The 21,784-nt window shown below is 42.5% G+C and overlaps 1 protein-coding gene across 1 annotated transcript; it reads right to left on the bottom strand.

The window, feature by feature from the left end:
* Positions 1 to 3,180: 3,180 nt before the first annotated feature.
* Positions 3,181 to 20,860, bottom strand: nub1 (negative regulator of ubiquitin-like proteins 1). The gene is made up of 15 exons (XM_030123648.1): positions 20,741 to 20,860; positions 19,402 to 19,523; positions 15,427 to 15,594; positions 15,285 to 15,349; positions 14,902 to 14,966; positions 14,653 to 14,820; positions 12,771 to 12,859; positions 11,330 to 11,436; positions 11,046 to 11,232; positions 8,220 to 8,327; positions 7,992 to 8,144; positions 7,215 to 7,361; positions 7,037 to 7,117; positions 4,513 to 4,705; positions 3,181 to 3,679 (listed from the first exon to the last, which is right to left on the bottom strand). Exons 2-15 carry the CDS (start codon positions 19,516 to 19,518, stop codon positions 3,534 to 3,536), a joined length of 1,794 nt encoding a protein of 597 aa, XP_029979508.1. The 5' UTR covers positions 19,519 to 19,523; positions 20,741 to 20,860; the 3' UTR covers positions 3,181 to 3,533.
* Between the last annotated feature and the right edge of the window lie 924 nt (positions 20,861 to 21,784).

Below are 21,784 nucleotides of genomic sequence, written 5' to 3'. Positions count from 1 at the left end.
CATGCATCTGAATGCAAAATGTTTCTGAAACTAAACCTTTATTCCTTCAAACACATCATTAAAAACCTGACTTTGTTTCTTTTAGAGGTATTTCTTGTCATTTAGTCTGTATTGGGAACAGAGTATTCGAGTATTTGAGTGAAGTATAAAAGTGTAGATACAGAGTCAGACTTTAGTGACATACTGATGCTGAAGTAGAAGGTGTTACATGAACCTGTGAAGCAGAACAAAAAGTATCTGAAAATATTTCTGTATTGATTAAAGCAAAATATGTGTTGGATTATAAATCAATGAGAATTTTATACTGTTCACTTATTCTGCCATGTTTGAGTTACTGTATTGAAGTATGGGCCAACACATGTATGAGGAACACAAAGCCAGTGTTTTTATGACAGAACAGAGTAAAAAGAATCATGTACATGTGAGTTTAAGGCACAGGTGTCAAACATGTGGCCCAGGGGCCAAAACCGGCCCACAAAGGGTCCAATCCAGCCCGCAGGATGAATTTACAAAGTGCAAGTTAGGGCGTCAAACTCAAAAATAATATCATAATAACCTATAAATAATGACAACACCAATTTTTTCTCTTTGTTTTAGTGCAAAAAAATCATTAAATTATGAAAATGTTTACATTTACAAACTCTCCTTTAACAATTAAATGTGAATAACCTGAACAAATATGAACAACCTGAAATGTCTAAAGAAAATTAAGTACAATTTTAACTATTTTCTGTCTGTTATTAAATGTTTTGTGTCTTTGTAGATCTGATCTGTAATGCACATGTAGAAATGATAAGTCGAGGCAGAATATTGTTAAAATTGCACTTATCTTTCTGAACAAATGTCATTTTTTTCAGGTTATTCACATCCTTTGTTGTTTGGATAGTTTGTAAATGTAAGTATTGGCATAAGTGAATGTTGTTTTTTTGCACTAAAACAATTTGGAGTTGTCATTATTTATTGGCTGTCATGCTATTATTTTACCAGTCTGGCCCACTGCAGATTAAATTAAACTGAATGTGGTCCACCAAAGGAAATGAGTTTGACAGCCCTGGTTTAAGGGAACATAAATGAGTGGTTTATTAAAGCAGGATTGTTTACGTTTACAGAGTTAGCTGAATTAAGGACAGTGTTGATTATGTTTAGAGCGAGAAATGGACTTTTGCTGCAAATTTGCAGAGATTATTTGTTTTCATATCACAGGATGAAGAACATAGAAGGAGGTTTAATTTGAAACAGCAAAGAGTTTGGACTAATGTAAAACAAATGTGTGTTTGTGTTGTGGGTGTCAGAATGTGGAAGACAAGACAAAAAAACAGACAAGACAAAAAAAAAAAACAACAACAAAAAAACATCCCCCCCACTGTGTTTTTGACAAATCACACCCTACACACACACACACACACACACATAGTGTCCTAAACAGTTTGTTAGCTGTCCTAAAATAAATAATTTGGTTAATTTTGTTTTCAGTGTTGCGCTTCAGTTTGTTAAAACATCTCACATGTGCTCACAGCTCTTCTGTGTCTGTGTTCATATTAAATCAGTCTCAGTGAATCCAAAGGAACTTTGTGTTGGTAAATGACAGTTGTTCAAATGGACAGGATTTCAGTTCTGTTCAACATGTTGATGCTCATATGAACTATGTTTTCAGCTCCAAAATGAACCATTTCAGCACAATTAATGCTATATTTTCATGTCACAAATGGACAAGTTCTATTTGAACTGAACTGAGCTGAAAAACAAATCTTCTCTTCTTTTGGATTCCCCAGTTTTTCTTCCCAGATTCTCTCCTCCATATCACATGTTTTATTTGTACAGGTTCAATCTGGAGTATGGTGCTGATCCATCCTGCTTCTGTTCCACCAATACATACATGAAGAATGGCACACAGCACTGTTTACATCAACAGTTTTACAATAAGAAGCATTTTTAGACACAAAGAACAATTCTAGATTGTTCTTTCCTCTTTAGTCTGATGCTAAACTATCCAATAAATAATAGTGCTCCTAGTTTTTGCACAGGGATCATTAGTGTAAACGCTGACATGGCTGCAGAGCATCAGTATGATGGGATCCACAACAACCATGTCACATCCGTCCACTGACACATTTAGTGTTTTTGTGTCAGCTGGGATTGTTTTAGATCCACAATACCAACATTTATGAAGAAGAGCACAATTAGCAATAGGAAGTCTAGAAGTTTATTCCTAATAAAGTACTGGGACTGACCAGAGCATCATGGGTAATGTCACATCCGTCCATCAGCAAAAGTTTTTACATCCACGTGCTATTCCAAATCCAATATTTATGAAAATAGAGCTTCCACTGTCAGAGAATATCAGTAGTCTGTGCACAAATGGATTAGCATTATTTACACACACTTCTAGGACTGTAGGACAACTGTTTTGGACACAAATGGACACTCATTTGAGCCCCTAAGGACATTTTAGCCGAAAAGAGAATACAAGTTTGCCCTCTTGTTAATGTTCATGTTATTTTTATGCAGAATGTGAACTGACAGAACTGTGATTAGATTTTTGTTGTTTGTTCAAAACTACCTTTCAGGGAAAAGTGCAATACTAATGTTTAAAATACATTTAGTGATATTTTATTTAGTTTATTTTCTGTTTGATTTATAGCAGCAGAATTATATTATTCCTGTTTTTCTATATTCGACTGTCTCCCAAAATTTGTGGAAAAATGTTCAAAAATTCATAATAAATGCATTAAAGACAGTTTAAGGGGTTTTCTTTCTTCCCGTACCGAACCGAAAAAAAAACCCCAAAAAACGTGGCTTTGAAAACCGAAAACGTACCGAACTGAAAATTTTGTGTACCGTTACAGGCCTAGTAGTAACTCTAATGGCAACGTATCTGATGGAAGCAGATGTTTGAAGACGGGCAGGTATTAGTAGTTTTCTTCATCCTGCTCCTTTCCAATCATTTAGATTGGAATGAATCAATAAAATGAAAAACGAAGCAAACAAAGAGCAACAAACCATCTGGTAAAACCTTAAAGTAAAGTTTAGAGAATTTTAAAAAACTGCAGCCTCACTCTGGATCCTGATTGGCTGTTTCTTTGGAAGGAGGAGGAGTCTTTTCATCTTCTTATATGAACAAAGTCAAACAAAACCTTGATATATATATATATATATATATATATATATTTTTTTTTTTTTTATTGGCTCCATTAAACCGACACAGCCCATGTAGAAACAAAATATAAATGAAAAATGTCACAAACTGAGTATTTTTGGTTTCTCTAAAACAGCCAACGAGTGGATTTAATGTTGATCCTTTTACGTGAACAGAATATTCATAAAGTGCAGCCGAATTTTCTTCATTTTACATTTTAGAACAAAAATTCAAATCATCACATCTGTCAGCTGATTATTTTGTTAAACCATGAAACTAAAAGTTCTGATTAATCCTGGCTGTACCTGAAGTGGTCCTGCAGCCGTGTCGTAGCTTTGGCACCGCTTGGGCAGAAATGAACAAGTATGGCTTTGAATGCAGTAAAGCATGTGAGTGTTTATGAGACGGTGTGGGCGGAGCCTCTGCTCAGGTACGTCTTCATGGTGTCGATGAGTTCTCCTTCCTCCTCCAGCGTCAGGTCCAGGTAATCCTCCTCGTGACGGGAAATGTCCTCCAGCACCTCGTTCACCAGCTCGTCGTCCTCTGAAAACAGAAAACTGAGTCAGACGGGTTTTATCGTCTGTTTCACATTGAGATCTGATGAAGATGATGTAAACCAGGGCTTTCAAACTCATGTCAGTTCAGTTCCACATCCAGCCCAGTTTGATCTGCAGTGGACTGGACCAGTAAAATAATAACAGTGAAAAAAGGAAAATTCTATTCTGATCAGGTTTACAGCTACAAAGTTTCCTTAAAAACCTGAATAACATGAACAACTGGAATTGTCTGAAGAAAACAAGTGCAATTTTAACAATATTCTGCCTCAGTTTATCAGTTTATCATTTACACATGTGCATTACAATCACACAAAACATATAGTAACAGGCAGAATATTGGTACAATTGCATTTACTTTTCTCAACACATTTCCGTTTGTTCATATTTGTTCAGGTTATTCACATTTTTTGTGAAAGTATAGTAATGTAAGTATAGTCATGTAATTTTACTTTTTTACACCAACAAACAAAGAGAAAATGTGGGGTTGTCATTATTTATAGGTTATTCTGATCATATTTTACTGGTTCTGACCCATTTGAAATCTAACTGGACTGGATGTGTCTGTATGCGGAACCTGAATAAAATGATTTGGACACCACTGATTGTTAATATCTTCAGTGTAATTTTTGCAGTTTTTCACATATTCATCCTGCGGGCTGGGTTGGAAACTTTGGCGGGCCAGATTTGGCCCCCGGGCCACATGTTTGACACCTGAGATGTAAAAGATGCAACCAGTTTAAACCAGACGTTGAAGCAAACATCCTCCAGTTGGAGTTGATGTAAACCCAGTACGAACGCTAACGTGGTTTACGGTGTTACCTGTGGAGGTGGAGGAGGTGCTGGGCTCCTCAGAGGAGGGGGACGTGGACGTGGACGGGGGGGACACCGACAGCAGCTCAGCAGGCAGGACGCCCTGGTTGTCCAGCAGCAGCTGAGTGGCCGACTGGACGTCTCCGCCCGTCAGTCTGAGGGCGGTTTCAGACGCCAGACGCTCGAAGCCCAGATACAACAACTGGAGAAACACAAGGTCATGTGATCAGTGACCTCTGACCTCTGGAACCGAAACACCACCTGCACCAAAACTATGAACTAAAAATGAGACTTCAACTAGATTTAAAATATCATATGGCAGTAGTTTTTAATTCTATAGACTCTATTAAAGTCCATTCAACTTTACCCTTTGACCTTCATTCTAATTCAACATGAATCATTAAAACTGGATGAAAAACTGAGTGGGTTTAACCTTCTGAAAGAAACCTGTGTACATGTATGACAAGGCTGAAACTCTGAGTATCATTATTGTGACATTATTGTGAAAAAAATATTGTGGAATACATGTCTACCTTTCATGCAGTGGCTTGTGTTGAATTTATTGGAAAAATTGTGTAGTTTCAGAAAATAACATTCAAAAGTGTGTGTGACTTTTTGCATGATGTCTGCTGAAAAGTGGGCAAAAACGACCCTTTTTCAGTGACAAATAATTTGCAAACCCATATGAATCCTGTTGCTGCTTGCAAATGTTCATTGAACTTGCTTCGTTTGAACCTTCGAAGCAGAGCTGATGGTCTGGCCTTTAGAATGAGGATCAGTTTCAGTTCAAAGTCAGTGACGTCAGATCAGCCAGTTCCTCAGAAGACGTCCTGGGAATATTCTGTTGGATTTTTGGGCTTCTAGGTCAGAATTGGACTTATAATTCTGTATGTAGAGGTGATATGATCATAAATCTGTATGTATTATACACCATTGTCTTTCTTTTTCTGTTGTGAATAAAGCATTACCCAACAATTCAGTCTATTCTAATATTAGATCAGTCAGATCATTACTTTTACTAATCCTACCCCCATCAGTTTTTACTTTGTGAAAAAAATACACACCATTGGAAAAAAAAAACTTGCATTCACTCACTTTTCAATATCTAGCCTCCAAAATTTAATCAATTCTGCCCACCTACATGGGCTATAATTAGTTTAAATTGTTTAGGCCCATTTACTTTCCTAAAGTCAGATCAAGGTTTTTTTACAACCAAATTTTCATATTGGTTTTTGAAACTGTCCAGATTTGGACTTGTTCTGTCAATGATGAAGCCAATGTAAGCAGCCAGAGTCACTTTAGGAAGGCTTCTATAGATCAGTTTAGAGTTCAACTAATCAAACAACTCTTACACATGTTATGGAGGAATGCCTACTGGACATATATTTTTAAATTTCAGACTGACTGAACAGGGCTCAGATGCCCAGACCAAAGCCATCCAGGGGTGGAGGAAAGAGGGATGGCCTCCTGGGAGGATTCACAGCTCACACATGAACAGAAGAAAGACTGTTAGGTTGGATTTATGACACAAATTAAATGGTTCAATCCAGTCACACATCGGCCAAATTTCATGTTTTTTTTTTGTTTCAACCTTGTGTCAATAAAGGCTCAGTGATTTGAAAACCACAAAAGATTTTGCATAAATGATTTCAGATTCAGATTCCTGAGAAAATTTGACCCTAAACTGATATATTTTCAGTCCAGAACCAAGAACTGGAATTTTTGCCCTTAATGTGACTAAAAGGACACTCAAACCTTGAACCTTGTCATATGAAGACATGGGAGTACTGGACAAATCCAGGTGTGTTAATCTGATTTAGTATAATCAGATTACTGCTGTTATCTGATAAAACAGATCAGACTAGACCGTTTACATCATCAACAATAATCAGATTAATGATCAGAGTATTAGTGTGGATGTAAACAGGATCAGTAACAGCAAGTTTGATTTGACCATCACTACATACAGTCATGGATTAGAGTCATGATTAGACCAGGTCAAAGGTCATCAAAAACACTGGTTCTATAATCCAGTCCTAACTCATGTGTGTGTCATGTGACTAAAACAGACAGAAAATAAATCATGGAATGAATAAAAGCACTGTTTTTGTCCGTACAATGACACAGATACTTATGGAAGAACTGAAGTGATTTTGGATTTTATCAAACAAACATGTTAAATGGACAGATATCAGCTCAGAAATTCAACTACTATGAGACATTTGTGTTGGTATCATTATGTTAGTCCACACAAATGGACCTTTAGTTGGACCAGAAAGAAGAAAACAAGGGGTGGACGAAGAATGTTTTCAGCGACTGTATATACGAATCCTACTATATAATGCACGTTTTGCATTATATAGTGCAAAAAAAGACAAAAATGGACTTACGAGGTTTCTGCCCGACAGCGACGATATGTTAATAATCACAGCCGACAAGTGAAGGAATGTTATGACAATATAAAAATGTTACTGTGATCCGATATAGAAGGAGCGTTTGGTGGGTTCAGGCAGATGGGCCGTCCACGCCGTACCTGCTCCACCTTCTGTGGACTCAGCTCCTCCTCTGTGTTGTTGTTGGAGGCCTGGGCGGTCTGACTGGAGTCCAGCAGGATCTGAGGAGGACACGACAGACCGGGTCAGCTCAGCGCTCACACGGGCTCGGGTCCACGTGGGGTGGGACCGGACCGGACCGGACCGGCCCGTACTGACCCCGTAGGCCCGGTCCAGGTCTCCGTGGGCATGGTGCAGGGCTCTGGCGGCGTCCGTCCTGGAGTAGCCCAGCTGGGTCAGGGTGCAGATGGCGTCCATCCTGGTCCTCCTCTTCTGCCGCTCCCTCTGCTTCAGCTCCTCACGCTCCTGCAAACAAAGACAGGCCTCCGAAAAACCAGTCCACCGGGGGGCGGAGACACTGGCACCTCTGATACCTGTCTGTCTACAGTGTCACCTGTCTGTCTACAGTGTCACCTGTCTGTCTACAGTGTCACCTGTCTTTCTGCCACCTGTCCTTCTGCCACCTGTCTGTCTGTCACCTGTCTTTCTGCCACCTGTCTGTCTGTCACCTGTCTGTCTGCCACCTGTCTGTCTGTCACCTGTCTGTCTGCCACCTGTCTGTCTGTCACCTGTCTGTCTGTCACCTGTCCTTCTGTCACCTGTCTGTCTGTCACCTGTCTGTCTGTCACCTGTCCGTCTGTCACCTGTCTGTCTGTCACCTGTCCTTCTGCCACCTGTCCGTCTGTCACCTGTCTTTCTGCCACCTGTCTGTCTGTCACCTGTCTGTCTGTCACCTGTCTTTCTGTCACCTGTCTGTCTGTCACCTGTCTGTCTGCCACCTGTCTGTCTACCACCTGTCTTTCTGCCACCTGTCTGTCTGTCACCTGTCTTTCTGCCACCTGTCTGTCACCTGTCTGTCTGTCACCTGTCTTTCTGCCACCTGTCTGTCACCTGTCTTTCTGTCACCTGTCTTTCTGCCACCTGTCTGTCTGTCACCTGTCTGCGGTTGCTGATGTGGATGGCGGCCTCCTCCACGTCTCCCTGACAGGCTCTGAGTCCCAGTCGGGCCTCCCTCTCGGTGAACCCCAGGGTCATGAGCTGGGCCATCTTCTCTGAGTCTGGACACATGCGACTGTACAGAGACTCCACCTGAAACAGCACACACACACACTGGTTCTGTTACTGCTGACACACCTGTCAATCAGAGGGAGTCGGTGTGTTTACTTTGCACAGCTGCTGTCGGGCCTGGGCGTCGTTCCCTTCGATGAACGACAGCAGACTCTGGAGGAGGTACAAGCGCAGGAACAGCACCTCCTCTCTGCCTGTGTTACCCTGGAAACGCACAGCAGGAACAGCCTGTCACTTGTCTGTCACCTGTCTCCAGTTCCACCTGTCTCCAGTTCCACCTGTCTCCAGTTCTCCCTGTCTCCAGTTCCACCTGTCTCCAGTTCCACCTGTCTCCAGTTCTCCCTGTCTCCAGTTCCACCTGTCTCCAGTTCTCCCTGTCTCCAGTTCTCTCTGTCTCCAGTTCCACCTGTCTCCAGTTCTCCCTGTCTCCAGTTCCACCTGTCTCCAGTTCCACCTGTCTCTAGTTCCACCTGTCTCCAGTTCCACCTGTCTCCAGTTCTACCTGTCTCCAGTTCCACCTGTCTCTAGTTCTCCCTGTCTCCAGTTCCACCTGTCTCCAGTTCTCCCTGTCTCCAGTTCCACCTGTCTCCAGTTCTCCCTGTCTCCAGTTCCACCTGTCTCCAGTTCTCCCTGTCTCCAGTTCTCTCTGTCTCCAGTTCCACCTGTCTCCAGTTCTCCCTGTCTCCAGTTCCACCTGTCTCCAGTTCCACCTGTCTCTAGTTCCACCTGTCTCCAGTTCCACCTGTCTCCAGTTCTACCTGTCTCCAGTTCCACCTGTCTCCAGTTCTCCCTGTCTCCAGTTCCACCTGTCTCCAGTTCTCCCTGTCTCCAGTTCCACCTGTCTCCAGTTCTCCCTGTCTCCAGTTCTCTCTGTCTCCAGTTCCACCTGTCTCCAGTTCTCCCTGTCTCCAGTTCCACCTGTCTCCAGTTCCACCTGTCTCCAGTTCTCCCTGTCTCCAGTTCTCCCTGTCTCCAGTTCCACCTGTCTCCAGTTCTCCCTGTCTCCAGTTCCACCTGTCTCCAGTTCTCCCTGTCTCCAGTTCCACCTGTCTCCAGTTCTCCCTGTCTCCAGTTCTCCCTGTCTCCAGTGTCACCTGTCTCCAGTGTCACCTGTCTCCAGTTCTCCCTGTCTCCAGTTCCACCTGTCTCCAGTTCCACCTGTCTCCAGTTCTCCCTGTGTCCAGTTCTCCCTGTCTCCAGTTCCAGCTGTCTCCAGTTCTCCCTGTCTCCAGTTCCACCTGTCTCCAGTTCCACCTGTCTCCAGTTCTCCCTGTCTCCACTTCCACCTGTCTCCAGTGTCACCTGTCTCCAGTTCTCCCTGTCTCCAGTTCCATCTGTCTCCAGTTCCACCTGTCTCCAGTTCCACCTGTCTCCAGTTCTCCCTGTCTCCAGTTCCACCTGTCTCCAGTTCTCCCTGTCTCCAGTTCCACCTGTCTCCAGTGTCACCTGTCTCCAGTTCTCCCTGTCTCCAGTTCCACCTGTCTCCAGTTCTCCCTGTCTCCAGTTCCACCTGTCTCCAGTGTCACCTGTCTCCAGTTCTCCCTGTCTCCAGTTCCACCTGTCTCCAGTTCTCCCTGTCTCCAGTTCCACCTGTCTCCAGTTCCACCTGTCTACAGTTCTCCCTGTCTCCAGTTCCACCTGTCTCCAGTGTCACCTGTCTCCAGTTCTCCGTCTCCAGTTCTCCCTGTCTCCAGTTCTCCTTGTCTCCAGTTCCACCTGTCTCCAGTTCTCCCTGTCTCCAGTTCCACCTGTCTCCAGTTCTCCCTGTCTCCAGTTCCACCTGTCTCCAGTTCTCCCTGTCTCCAGTTCCACCTGTCTCCAGTTCTCCCTGTCTCCAGTTCCACCTGTCTCCAGTGTCACCTGTCTCCAGTTCTCCCTGTCTCCAGTTCCACCTGTCTCCAGTTCTCCCTGTCTCCAGTTCTCCCTGTCTCCAGTTCCACCTGTCTCCAGTTCTCCCTGTCTCCAGTTCCACCTGTCTCCAGTGTCACCTGTCTCCAGTTCTCCCTGTCTCCAATTCCACCTGTCTCCAGTTCCACCTGTCTCCAGTTCCACCTGTCTCCAGTTCTCCCTGTCTCCAGTTCCACCTGTCTCCAGTGTCACCTGTCTCCAGTGTCACCTGTCTCCAGTTCTCCCTGTCTCCAGTTCCACCTGTCTCCAGTTCTCCCTGTCTCCAGTGTCACCTGTCTCCAGTGTCACCTGTCTCCAGTTCTCCCTGTCTCCAGTTCCACCTGTCTCCAGTTCTCCCTGTCTCCAGTTCTCCCTGTCTCCAGTTCCACCTGTCTCCAGTGTCACCTGTCTCCAGTTCTCCCTGTCTCCAGTTCCACCCTTCTCCAGTGTCACCTGTCTCCAGTTCCACCTGTCTCCAGTTCCACCTGTCTCCAGTTCTCCCTGTCTCCAGTTCCACCTGTCTCCAGTTCCACCTGTCTCCAGTTCTCCCTGTCTCCAGTTCCACCTGTCTCCAGTGTCACCTGTCTCCAGTTCTCCCTGTCTCCAGTTCCACCTGTCTCCAGTTCTCCCTGTCTCCAGTTCCACCTGTCTCCAGTGTCACCTGTCTCCAGTGTCACCTGTCTCCAGTTCTCCCTGTCTCCAGTTCCACCTGTCTCCAGTGTCACCTGTCTCCAGTGTCACCTGTCTCCAGTTCTCCCTGTCTCCAGTTCCACCTGTCTCCAGTGTCACCTGTCTCCAGTGTCACCTGTCTCCAGTTCTCCCTGTCTCCAGTGCCACCTGTCTCCAGTGTCACCTGTCTCCAGTGTCACCTGTCTCCAGTTCTCCCTGTCTCCAGTTCCACCTGTCTCCAGTGTCACCTGTCTCCAGTTCTCCCTGTCTCCAGTTCCACCTGTCTCCAGTTCCACCTGTCTCCAGTGTCACCTGTCTCCAGTGTCACCTGTCTCCAGTTCTCCCTGTCTCCCGTTGCCGTCTCACCTTGATCATGCGTAATCTCTGCTGCTGTTCTCCATAACACTGAATGAAACAGTCTTCCGCCCTCTGGAGGCGGAGCCTGCCGTCGTCCAGACAGGACAGGGCCTCCAGCGCTCGGTAACACCACACGATGTCCAGCTGCAGGACGGCGTAGTTATCCACGGACCTGAGCAGCACCGACCCGCATTTACTGCACAAACACACACAGCAGTAAATCCCAGTACTGCTGGAAACCACGACAGTGCCACCGCCACCCGACGGGCTCGTGGGAAAGATGATGTTTGTACCTGAACTGCTGGTCGGCCTGAAGCAGGTGACACAGCGCGTTGTCGTACTGCTTCTTCTTCATCAGAGATCGACCTTTCTCGTGGAAACCCATCGCCAGGATCAGAGCCTGAAGGACACACAAACCAGATCCATGTCACAGGACACGAAAATGAGCGGAATATAAAGAAATCTACAACATCCACAATGTGGACAAAAGTATGTGGACATGTTGAATCCAGGTGTTTCTTTTCTAACAGGGGTCTGGGATCCAAAACAATAAGGACTAATGTCAGAAAATAGTTTTATATTATGGGATAAATATCATTACATTGGTTTGTTTGGGTTAAATTGTTATCTTTGTTTCTAAAATGACTCAGAGGTGGTTTGGACTTAACTACTCTCAATGTCTATTTTGTTTTTTTTATCCATGACTATTATTTTAAATGTTGTGCCTCTAAATATTCTTCTTGCTCTGACTGTAAATTATAATTTTCTATCCCAACTATCATCTAATTTCATCACATCACTGAGGAAGAAAAATCTACCATTAAACTTTAAGGAACTACTGATGTTTTTATGTCACATCCTCATGAACAGGACATCCTACATCTGTAGACATGATGTGTCCCAATATTTATGCCCATATAGTTTAGAAACATTAATATTTCCTTAAAGTTTAACGGTAGATTTTTCTTCCTCAGTCAGATGTGATGAAAGTAGATGGTTAGTTGTGGTAGAAAATTATTATTTACAGTCAGAGCAGGAAAAACAGTAAAGAAATTTAGAGGACGAACATTTAAAATCAGAGTCATGGATACAAAAAAAATAAAAATAAAAAATCGACATTTAGATAAATTCAGTCCAAACCATCTCTGAGTCATTTTAGAAACAAAGATAACAATTTAAACCAAACTAACCAATGTATTTATATTTATCCCATAATATAAAACTATATTCTGACATTAATCATTATTGTTTTGGATCCCAGACCCCTGTTAGAAAAGAAACACTTGGATTCAACGTGTCCACATACTTTTGTCCATATAGTGTACAACCATCCATCTTGTGATTTAACCCTCTGGAGTATATTGATACGGCGTTGTGTTTGTGCGACAGTTTCACAATATTTTATTCACATTTTTGTCATTTTTCACCGTAAAAAAGCAGTTCAAATATTTCACTAAATGAGGAATCTCATCTTTCCGTTACACACTCCATTGATGTCCCATGTGATTGACAGCAGGAGTTAGAGCCAATCACAGATCAATACACACATATCTTCCCCTCTGACTACAGAACTGGATCAGTCCTTTGTCCATGGACTTGTGAACATGGTATATGTGAAGTTTTAAGTCTATACTCCCCACCCTGACACAAAGCTCCTGTGTTGATACTGTTTCCGTGTATATTAATGCTGTGATGGTGTGTTCAGGTGCTGTGGGTTATCTGTGCACTCTGGACCTTCTTCTCCTTGGGGGGGATGTTCAGCGGGTTTCCCTTCTGGTCACCAATCTCCAGGAAAGGTGTGGTTTGCGGGTCTTCGCTGCCGTCTGAAAACACGTCACAGAAACACGAGGCACACATGTGTGAAACTACTTCCACATTTACAGAGACGGAAATCAAATAAAAACAACAAAAATCAGAAAATCTCCCATTTTCCACCGCAGGAACTTTGACTTTAGCAGGAAATTTGAAAAACCTCAGTGCGTTTCCACTGAAATGACCCAGGAAAAAAACTTTCCATGAAAAAAGTTCCTAGTGGGGATGGGGGTAGACTTTTCAGACAACCAGCAATTCTTGGGGGCGGGGCTATGTGCTGAAGAGCACTGATTGGTGGAACACACTGTCAGCATTCCACACTTCCATTCACCCTCCATTTTTAATCCAGTGCAAATTTGTGGGATAGATGTCCGGGGTGACAAGAAGGATAATGTTGAGGTGAGGGGGGAATTAGGTACGGAGTTATGTAACACTCCACCCCGATACATTTTTTTTAAATGGGGGTGGTTGTATGTGTGTGTGTGTGTGTAAGGGGGGGGGGGGGCAGGAGGTTCATGGTGACTTAAGGGGGTGTTGGCTCAGAAAAGCTTGAGAACCACTGTAGAACGCTCCAAAACAGCCGCTAAAACATCACTAAAACACCGCTAAAAGTAATAAAACTCCTCCATGTTTCTCTCCCCAGCTGCTCTCTGCTCCGCCCACTTCCACCCCTCCCCCTCAGCCAATGACGGCCTCTACCCTAATGTGTTAGAGACCAGTGGTTCTCAACCTTTTTCAGAGATGTACCCCCTGTGAAATATTTTTTCAGTCATGTACCCCCTAACCAGCGCAAAGCATTTTTGGTTGAAAAAAATGGCTTAAAACAGAGTGCTGTGCCATCAGTGTGTGATTTATTAAACTTTGGAACTCCATTTGTAGTGGTCTGTCTTGAACTATTTGGAAATAAGAAGATAAAACTAAAAAAAGAAAGAAAGAATGAACTTAATTATAAATAAAGATTTGTGCACATAAAAATAATTATCAACATAGTGTCCTCCTTTGGGATCATAGTACAGATCTGTTCTCAAAAAGAAATAATTAACTAATTATAAATGAAAATCTGTCTACATAAAAATAATTTTCAACATAAAGTGTCCTCTTGTGGGATCAGACAGGTTCCTCTTAAAAAAGTCAGGTGGCTTACCAACGTCACATTCATGTTTAGTTTTCAGATGGCGCTGCAGATGTGCTGGCTTCATGCTACTGTTAGCTAGTTAGCTGTTAGCTTGTTTCTCCCCACAGAAAAAACACAGTGCCTTGGGTGGGTTGTAACTTGTGGATGTAAATCCAAATAAAACATAATCTTCAACATACAGGTGGAATTTTGCCGGCTCTGCTTTGGCCTTCTTTGCCACTTGTCCCTCTGTGTTTTCAAAAGAATTCCGCTTCAACCACGACTCCATTGTTTGAGTTTTCAAGTGATTGACAGGTGATGCTAGGTGGCGTATGTCAGGTTGGGTCCCATTGAATATAAAATTCATTTGATGAACTTATATATTTTCCTGAAATATTTAATTAATTTAATAATTATTTTTAAAGGATTTTTGCATGGATGCTACTTTTAAATATATTTTAAAATCTCACGTACCCCCTGGAGTGCCTTCACGTTCCCCCCATTTGAGAACCACTGTTATAGACCAACACAAAGAACCCAATCTCAGTTAAAAGATGACATTTGGATTCTGTCAATAGCGTAAATGGTTTCGGAGTTACGATAATCTGAATAGTGGTGGATGAAAAAATGTGGCACCGGAGATACAACCTAACAGGGTTAAAACTCAGACTTTGTCGCGTATTGGCGTACCTCGCTCCGACAGGATCTGGAAACACTTCTGCGTCCTCTGGATGCTCTCGTTCTGGTTCTTCATTTTCTCCTCCTCTTTACTCTGCTGCTGCTTCCACTCGGCGTCGCTCACCTTCAGGACCATCATCTTACTGTGGTTCCGGACGCCCTGTTCGTCCAGTCGCCGATCTGACCAAACAACCACATCAACACATCAGCGCCGCCAAAACACTGCGACGGAGAATGGGCGAACACGGAGACGCGACTCACCCGCGGTCAGAGTTCTGCCGTTCAGGATCAGTTTGATGAACCTGAGGTCGTGCTCGCCTCCAATCCTGCCGCGGGGGAGAGAAAAAAAAATGGCCGCTCTCAAGCTCACAGACGGACAGGTGGTTGTCACACGCCGCGTTTCCACTACATGGAACTGGCTCAACTCGACTCGATTCAATCAGAGGTCTGCAGTGTTTACACAGTGTCACCTTTTAGTATTTGGTCCCCAGTTCTGGAACCTTGGCAGAGGTGATACCAAAAAACTAGTACTGGGTACCAGATTCCAGGTCGTGTTTCGTAATGGAAACGCATAAAGGCCGAGTCGAGTCGAGCCGGTACCACTTAGTGGAAACGCGGCATTAGTCACCGGGCGTGATCGTTACCTGTCCACCACGTCCTGCACTGACACGTCCAGCCTCGTCTGCAGGTAGGTCTTGGTCTTCGGGTCCTGGAAACGGAGGCAGCGGTGTTCAGTCCATCACATGTCATTTGTCCGCAGGTCCGTCCAGTCCTGCGCATCCTTACCTTCCTGCTGTCTCTGGGCAGCAGCAGCTCCAGTGTGGCCACGTTGGTCTCTCTGAACGTCTTGTTTCCGTTTCCTCTCTTCACTGCCTGGACTCTGATGGCCTCCAGAGCGCCCCCTACCTCCGACACAGATAGACCCAGCAGAGGGGCGTAACGCTCCGACAGCTCCTGACGCCAACACACACAAAACACGTCCGTCATCAGACACAAGTCAAACAGAAGAACTGAACCTATAAAGACCCAGACTTACTTCTGTGGCAGCACCAGAATGACGTCTGGAATCTACAGAGAAAAGTTTGGAGTTGACATTATTACCTCCACCAAGGAACGGCGGAGGTTATGTTTTCATCGGGGTCGGTCTGTCTGTCTGTTAGCAAGATAACTCAAACAGTTATGGACGGATTTGGATGAACCCCCAGACCCCTCAGGTCATCTGGATCCGGTCTGTTGACAGTTCCCAGAGTCAGAACCAGACACGGAGAAGCTGCGTTCAGTTTCTATGCTCCACATGTCTGGAACAAACTCCCAGAAAACCTCAGATCAGCTGAAACACTCAGTTTACTTAAATCCAGGTTACAGACCCACCTGTTCTCAGCTGCATTTGAATAGAGTTTATATTCATTAGTTCAGATCTGCACTGTTTACATTAAGCTTTAAGTTTTTATCTGTTTTTTTTTTACTCATGCCTGTACTTTCATTGCTTCCCTGCTGTAATGCATTTAATGTTTTATGTAAAGCGCTTTGAATTGTCTTGAACATAAAATGCGCTGTATAAATAAACTTGCCTTGCCTTGATGAACTCTCCTTCTTTGAACGTCTTTTCGGTCCTAGAAATCATCTCCCTCACCATGTAGTGCTTTGACTGCTGCTTCATTCTCTTTGTTTACTTTCTTGAATAAATCTTTTTGCCTCATTAGACATTTTTTCAGATTGTCGACCCGGTTCTTTTTCACATCTCCCTGGCATTTTCTAAACTCCTCAGTATATCTAGTTGAGTAATGATGTCAAATGTATTCCTCATACAGACCTGATCAAAATCTTAAGACGAGTTGAAAAATAGCTAGAATTTACCTTTTGCACATTTGGATCTTAATGAGGTTTTAAGTAGAGCTACAATATACAAAAGCAAGAAGGGGGAGTGAGACAAAAAGCACTTTGAAAAAGTCATTTATTGAAAACAACAAGTAAACTGAAATAGGCTGTTTATCAGCTGATCAAAAGTTTAAGACCATTGCTCAAAAAATTACAAAAAACTCTCCAAACCAGAACAAAAAATGTGTTCTCAGTAGGACTCAGTAATGAGTAGCTCCACCGCTCTTGTTAATCACTTCATAAATTCGTTTGGCCATGCTTGATGCGAGTGTTTCCAGGAGGCTGGTGGGAACATTGCTCCAAGTGGTGAAGATGGCTTCACGAAGGGCATCAGCTGTCTGGAACTGATGGCCATTTTTATAAACTTCCCTTGCCATCCATCCCCAAATGTTCTCTATGGGATTTAAATCAGGGGAACATGCGGGATGGTCCAAAAGAGTGATGTTCTTCTCCCTGAAGAAGTCCTTGGTCAAGCGAGCATTGTGAACTGCAGCGTTGTCCTGTTTTTAAACCCAGCTGTTCCCACACAGACCAGGGCCCTCAGTCATGAGGGACGCCCGCTGCAACATCTGCACGTAACCGGCCGCCGTTTGACCACCCTGCACCACCTGAAGCTCCAGTGTTCCACTGAATGAAAAAGCACCCCAGATCATGATGGACCCCCCTCCACTGTGCCGGGTAGAAAACATCTCAGGTGGGATCTCCTTGTCATGCCAGTAACGTTGGAAGCCATCTGGACCGTCAAGGTTCCATTTTTTCTCATCAGAGAATAAAACTTTTTTCCACCTTTCAGTGTCCCATGTTTGATGCTCCTGGCAAAGTCTAAACGGGCAGTTTTGTGGCGTTGGAGGAGACGAGGTCTTTGAATTGGTTTTTTGTTTTTGAAACCCTTTTCCCGCAAATGCCGTCTGATGGTTATTGCGCTGCAGTCGGGACCAGTAAGGGCCTTCATTTGGGTGGAGGACCGCCCTGTGTCCTGACGGACAGTCAGTCGGATCCTCCGGCTCAGCGCAGGTGTCATTTTTTTGGGTCTACCACTTGACTTTTTTGTTCCATAATGCTCAGGATCTGTCCAAAAATGTAGAATGACTGTCTTACTGCGTCCAACCTCAGCAGCAATGGCACGCTGCCAGAGGCCTCGCTTATGCAGCTGGACGATCCGACCACGTTCAAGAAGAGAAAGCTTCTGAGCTTTAGCCATCAGGAGGGCATGACCGTGTGAATGCCCGACAGAAAATGAGAATTTTGAGCAGATTTTGGCTTTTATAGCCTGTGGTCTTAAACTTTTGATCAGCTGATAAACAGCCTATTTCAGTTTACTTGTTGTTTTCAATAAATGACTTTTTCAAAGTGCTTTTTGTCTCACTCCCCCTTCTTGCTTTTGTATATTGTAGCTCTACTTAAAACCTCATTAAGATCCAAATGTGCAAAAGGTAAATTCTAGCTATTTTTCAACTGGTCTTAAGATTTTGATCAGGTCTGTACATCGTAACTTCCTCTGTGCATATGAGACTCTTAGCTTTGTCCCTGTGCGCCACAAAAAAATATTCTGTCTCCCACTTTTCCTCAAAGTGCCTTTTGCTCGTTGTCAACCTTTCTCTTCACGGCTCGTTCTGACAGACATGACTGAACTGGGTGATGGCAGATATTTTGCGTCCACTTGGTGTCACTGCAGAATATGTTTTAACTAAGTGACGAATGCTTATTCTTCCTCAGGTACTTTGCGGTTGGCTAGCTCGACAACCGTTGGCAACAAATGACGCCGGAAGCTGTGACGAGACTACCTATGGTAGCCCATAAGTAATAAAAATAAATAAAATAAAAGTGTGTCAAGACTCAGCAAAAAGGTGCGTTTGAGATCTACATGCGGACCACACTAACGCTAAACACCGATGTCAAGTAGGGGGCCACAAAATATCATCTCCTGGGCCACAGTTGGTCCCCGGGCCGCAAGTTTGAGACCCCTGAAGTAGAGGGTTATATGTGATGACAATTAAAAGATGACAAACTGCATTTTACCACAATTACTGACATGGATTGATAGCATTAGTGGTTAAGAAGTTATTGGTAAAACTACGAGCACCACACTGTGAAAATAATTCACCAGGCATGAAAGTTCTAGATATAACATGAACTTAACCATAATGATCAAGAACTATTTTAGTGGCGATTTCCAAATCAACTTTTCACTGCATTTAACCTTTCTTAAGTAATTTAGCACCATTTATTAAAATATTATCCTCTGTGTTTTACATTTTTCAGTGAAAATTAGGTATTTTCCTATATTTAATTCACTGTTCACGTAGATGTTCATAAAAGCTCAGATTAAAGTCAAAGGTTATTACATCAAAACAGAGAAAACTGAAGAAAAAATGACTTTTTTTCAATTAAATCTGTCATTAACTGAACATAAAGCCAGCGTGTCCATCCACTGTCATTGATCCAACTCCATGGGTTTGACTGGTGAATCAATGTTACAGATGATGACGGTGTTTCCATGGTAACTACAGAGCCTCTGAACGTCCAAATAGGTCATATCTGATGACAATGAAAAGATGAAGAACTGTATTTGACACCAATTATTGACATGGATTGATAGGATTAGTGGATCAACAGGTATTAAACAGTTCAGATCAGTAGATGGTTTAGGTCGTCGGTGGGTCTTTACAGGTTAAATAAAACAGACGTTTATTCAACTCTGTCTGTTCTGCTCCATCCTCACCCTGTTGAGACCTAAGGTTCATTCATGTGTTTCCATCTCTGAGTAAAAACAGTCATTGTTTACACATCACACTGTCTTTCCACCTGTACTAATGCTGCGTTTGTTTTCTCTGTCACTGCTGAACCTGTGGACAGGATCGACTCCAGCTGAAGCTTTCTGACCTGCATGTGCTGCAGACCCGGCTGGTTGTCCTCAAGGGTGAACGGAGGATTCCACAGCTGGATCTTCTCCTGCTTCAGCAGGTTCTTCAGCTTGGCCTCGATGTTCTGCTCCGCCATCGCCTCTGGAACCAACAGATAAACAACAGACATATAAACAACCCAACAGGTAAACAACAGACACATAAACAACCAAGCAGGTAAACAACAGACACATAAACAACCAAGCAAGTCAACAACAGACACATAAACAACCAAGCAGGTCAACAACAGACACATAAACAACCAAGCAGGTCAACAACAGACACATAAACAACCAAGCAGGTCAACAACAGACACATAAACAACCAAGCAGGTCAACAACAGACACATAAACAACCAAACAGGTAAACAACAGACACATAAACAACCAAAAAGGTAAACAACAGACACATAAACAACCAAGCAGGTCAACAACAGACACATAAACAACCAAGCAGGTCAACAACAGACACATAAACAACCAAGCAGGTCAACAACAGACACATAAACAACCAAGCAGGTAAACAACAGACACATAAACAACCAAACAGGTAAACAACAGACACATAAACAACCAAAAAGGTAAACAACAGACACTAATACAACAGACACCAACAACCAAACAGGTAAACAACAGACACATAAACACCCAAACAGGTAAACAACAAATACATAAACAACACTCAACTTCTCTACAAATAACTCAAATCTCAGGTGTCATTTGACTGAAAATCTAGAATTTTATATATATATATATATGTAGAAAAAAGAACAACTTTTTGCCACCTACTCCACATTAGACTCTGTCCAGATCTAAAACCACTACAGGTGATCTACGTCCTCTAATCTGGACTAGATTATCACATGAAGTTTGTGATTTGAGGTTGTATTTTTTTAACCCCATATTGACCAAATGCGACCAGGTTCAGTCATAAAACCACTACATTTAAATTAGACCATGTGGACCCGTTTAATTCCACTGATATTCCCTTAACAGTGGAGCTGGTTCCGGGTTTTATTAAAGTGAATACAACTGTCCTTCACATGTTCTCAGCAGATTTTAACAAAATGTGAAACTGGGCACTAAATAATTACGACCAACAGGTAAATTCCTACTCTAACAGTAAAGTCTTAATGCCATTTATTTATTTTTTTAACATTTTACTAAAACAATCAGCACTGACATACAGTGTCTTCAGATGCTAAATGTATCTTTAGCTCAAAACATGCTAAGCTACTAGCTAACGTTACCATCATTAAATTATCACTTCTTCGGTGTTAATTGTCTCTAAATTCCACGGAATGTGAGAGTTAATATTACCTGGATGATAGAGTGCGATGTCAAACACCTCCGTGGTCTATAATCCTGTTAAATTCCTGTTAAATGTCCGCTTCTTCGTCTCCGTTTGTTGTTTTTGTTTTGTCACTTCGGGGAAGGAGGTGGTTAAAGGTGGACAGAGGTCACACTCGGACCAAATTTTACGATCCCGTTAATGGAGGTTAAACTAGCAATCTACGTCATACGCCAGGTCCGGTCTGTTGTTCAACAGGAAGACGTCTTCACCTCATAGATTATCTCTGAACTACAGCGCCGTAAGAGGGTCAATTTTAATAGAAACGACACGACAAATAAAATAAAATAAAATAAAATATTTATAGAACAATCATAAATATTAAATTACTTATCTAAATATAACGAATTAAGTTAAATACTTTTTAAGTATTTGCATATTCATAAAAAATTCAATTGAATTTAATGTTTAAAAAAACCCTATCAAATCACTTTTAATCAAACAGCTTATCCTCCAAAATGTTACAGGAGAATAGCTGGATAATAAATGAAACAAAAATGTATTATATTACATTCAACTTTATATATTAATTCAAATAAACAATTATTTAATAAAATATTTAATATATATTAACAACATCAACAATAACTGACAAAAGCACAAGCCTTTTCAACTTGATGCGTTATAATTTAATTTGATGAGGAAGTTTGTAGATGTTTGTTGAAAGTTTTAATAGAACTGTTTGATTAAAAAATACAAATACACATTATTTAATCTCATAACAGTATTTTAATTATAAACTGATTTTTATAATTAAAAAATTGATTCATTTTACAGTTTTTTTAAAGCAAATTTTAAGGGATCTTCACTCATGATAAGCTGCTACAAAATCACAAACATTCGATTTTAGTTTTAAACCAAACTAGAATTTAACATTAGAATAAAACACAAAAACAGACATCAGTATTCATCCTATTTTAGTTGAAAACCAGGTCCAGATGAACAGAGGAGGGTTTAGTTTACATTCGATGTTGAATTTCCAACTGGGACTGCAATAAAATATCCATTCACTG

The sequence above is a fragment of the Sphaeramia orbicularis genome, chromosome 20, assembly GCF_902148855.1.
Source record: "Sphaeramia orbicularis chromosome 20, fSphaOr1.1, whole genome shotgun sequence".
Lineage (NCBI taxonomy): Eukaryota > Metazoa > Chordata > Actinopteri > Kurtiformes > Apogonidae > Sphaeramia > Sphaeramia orbicularis.
Note: the sequence above shows the minus strand (reverse complement) of the source record. Positions and strands in the feature narration are given on the sequence as shown.

What these genes read in the sequence shown, in the direction of transcription:
- nub1 (XM_030123648.1), bottom strand. Translation starts at nt 19,518, where the DNA reads ATGGCGGAGCAGAACATCGAGGCCAAGCTGAAGAACCTGCTGAAGCAG. An exon ending in CAGGCCGACCAGCAGTTCAG is followed by an intron (nt 11,233 to 11,329) that starts GTACAAACATCA and finishes GTGTTTGTGCAG; the next exon opens with TAAATGCGGGTCGGTGCTGC. An exon ending in ACATCAGCAACCGCAGACAG is followed by an intron (nt 7,362 to 7,991) that starts GTGACAGACAGA and finishes CTTTGTTTGCAG; the next exon opens with GAGCGTGAGGAGCTGAAGCA.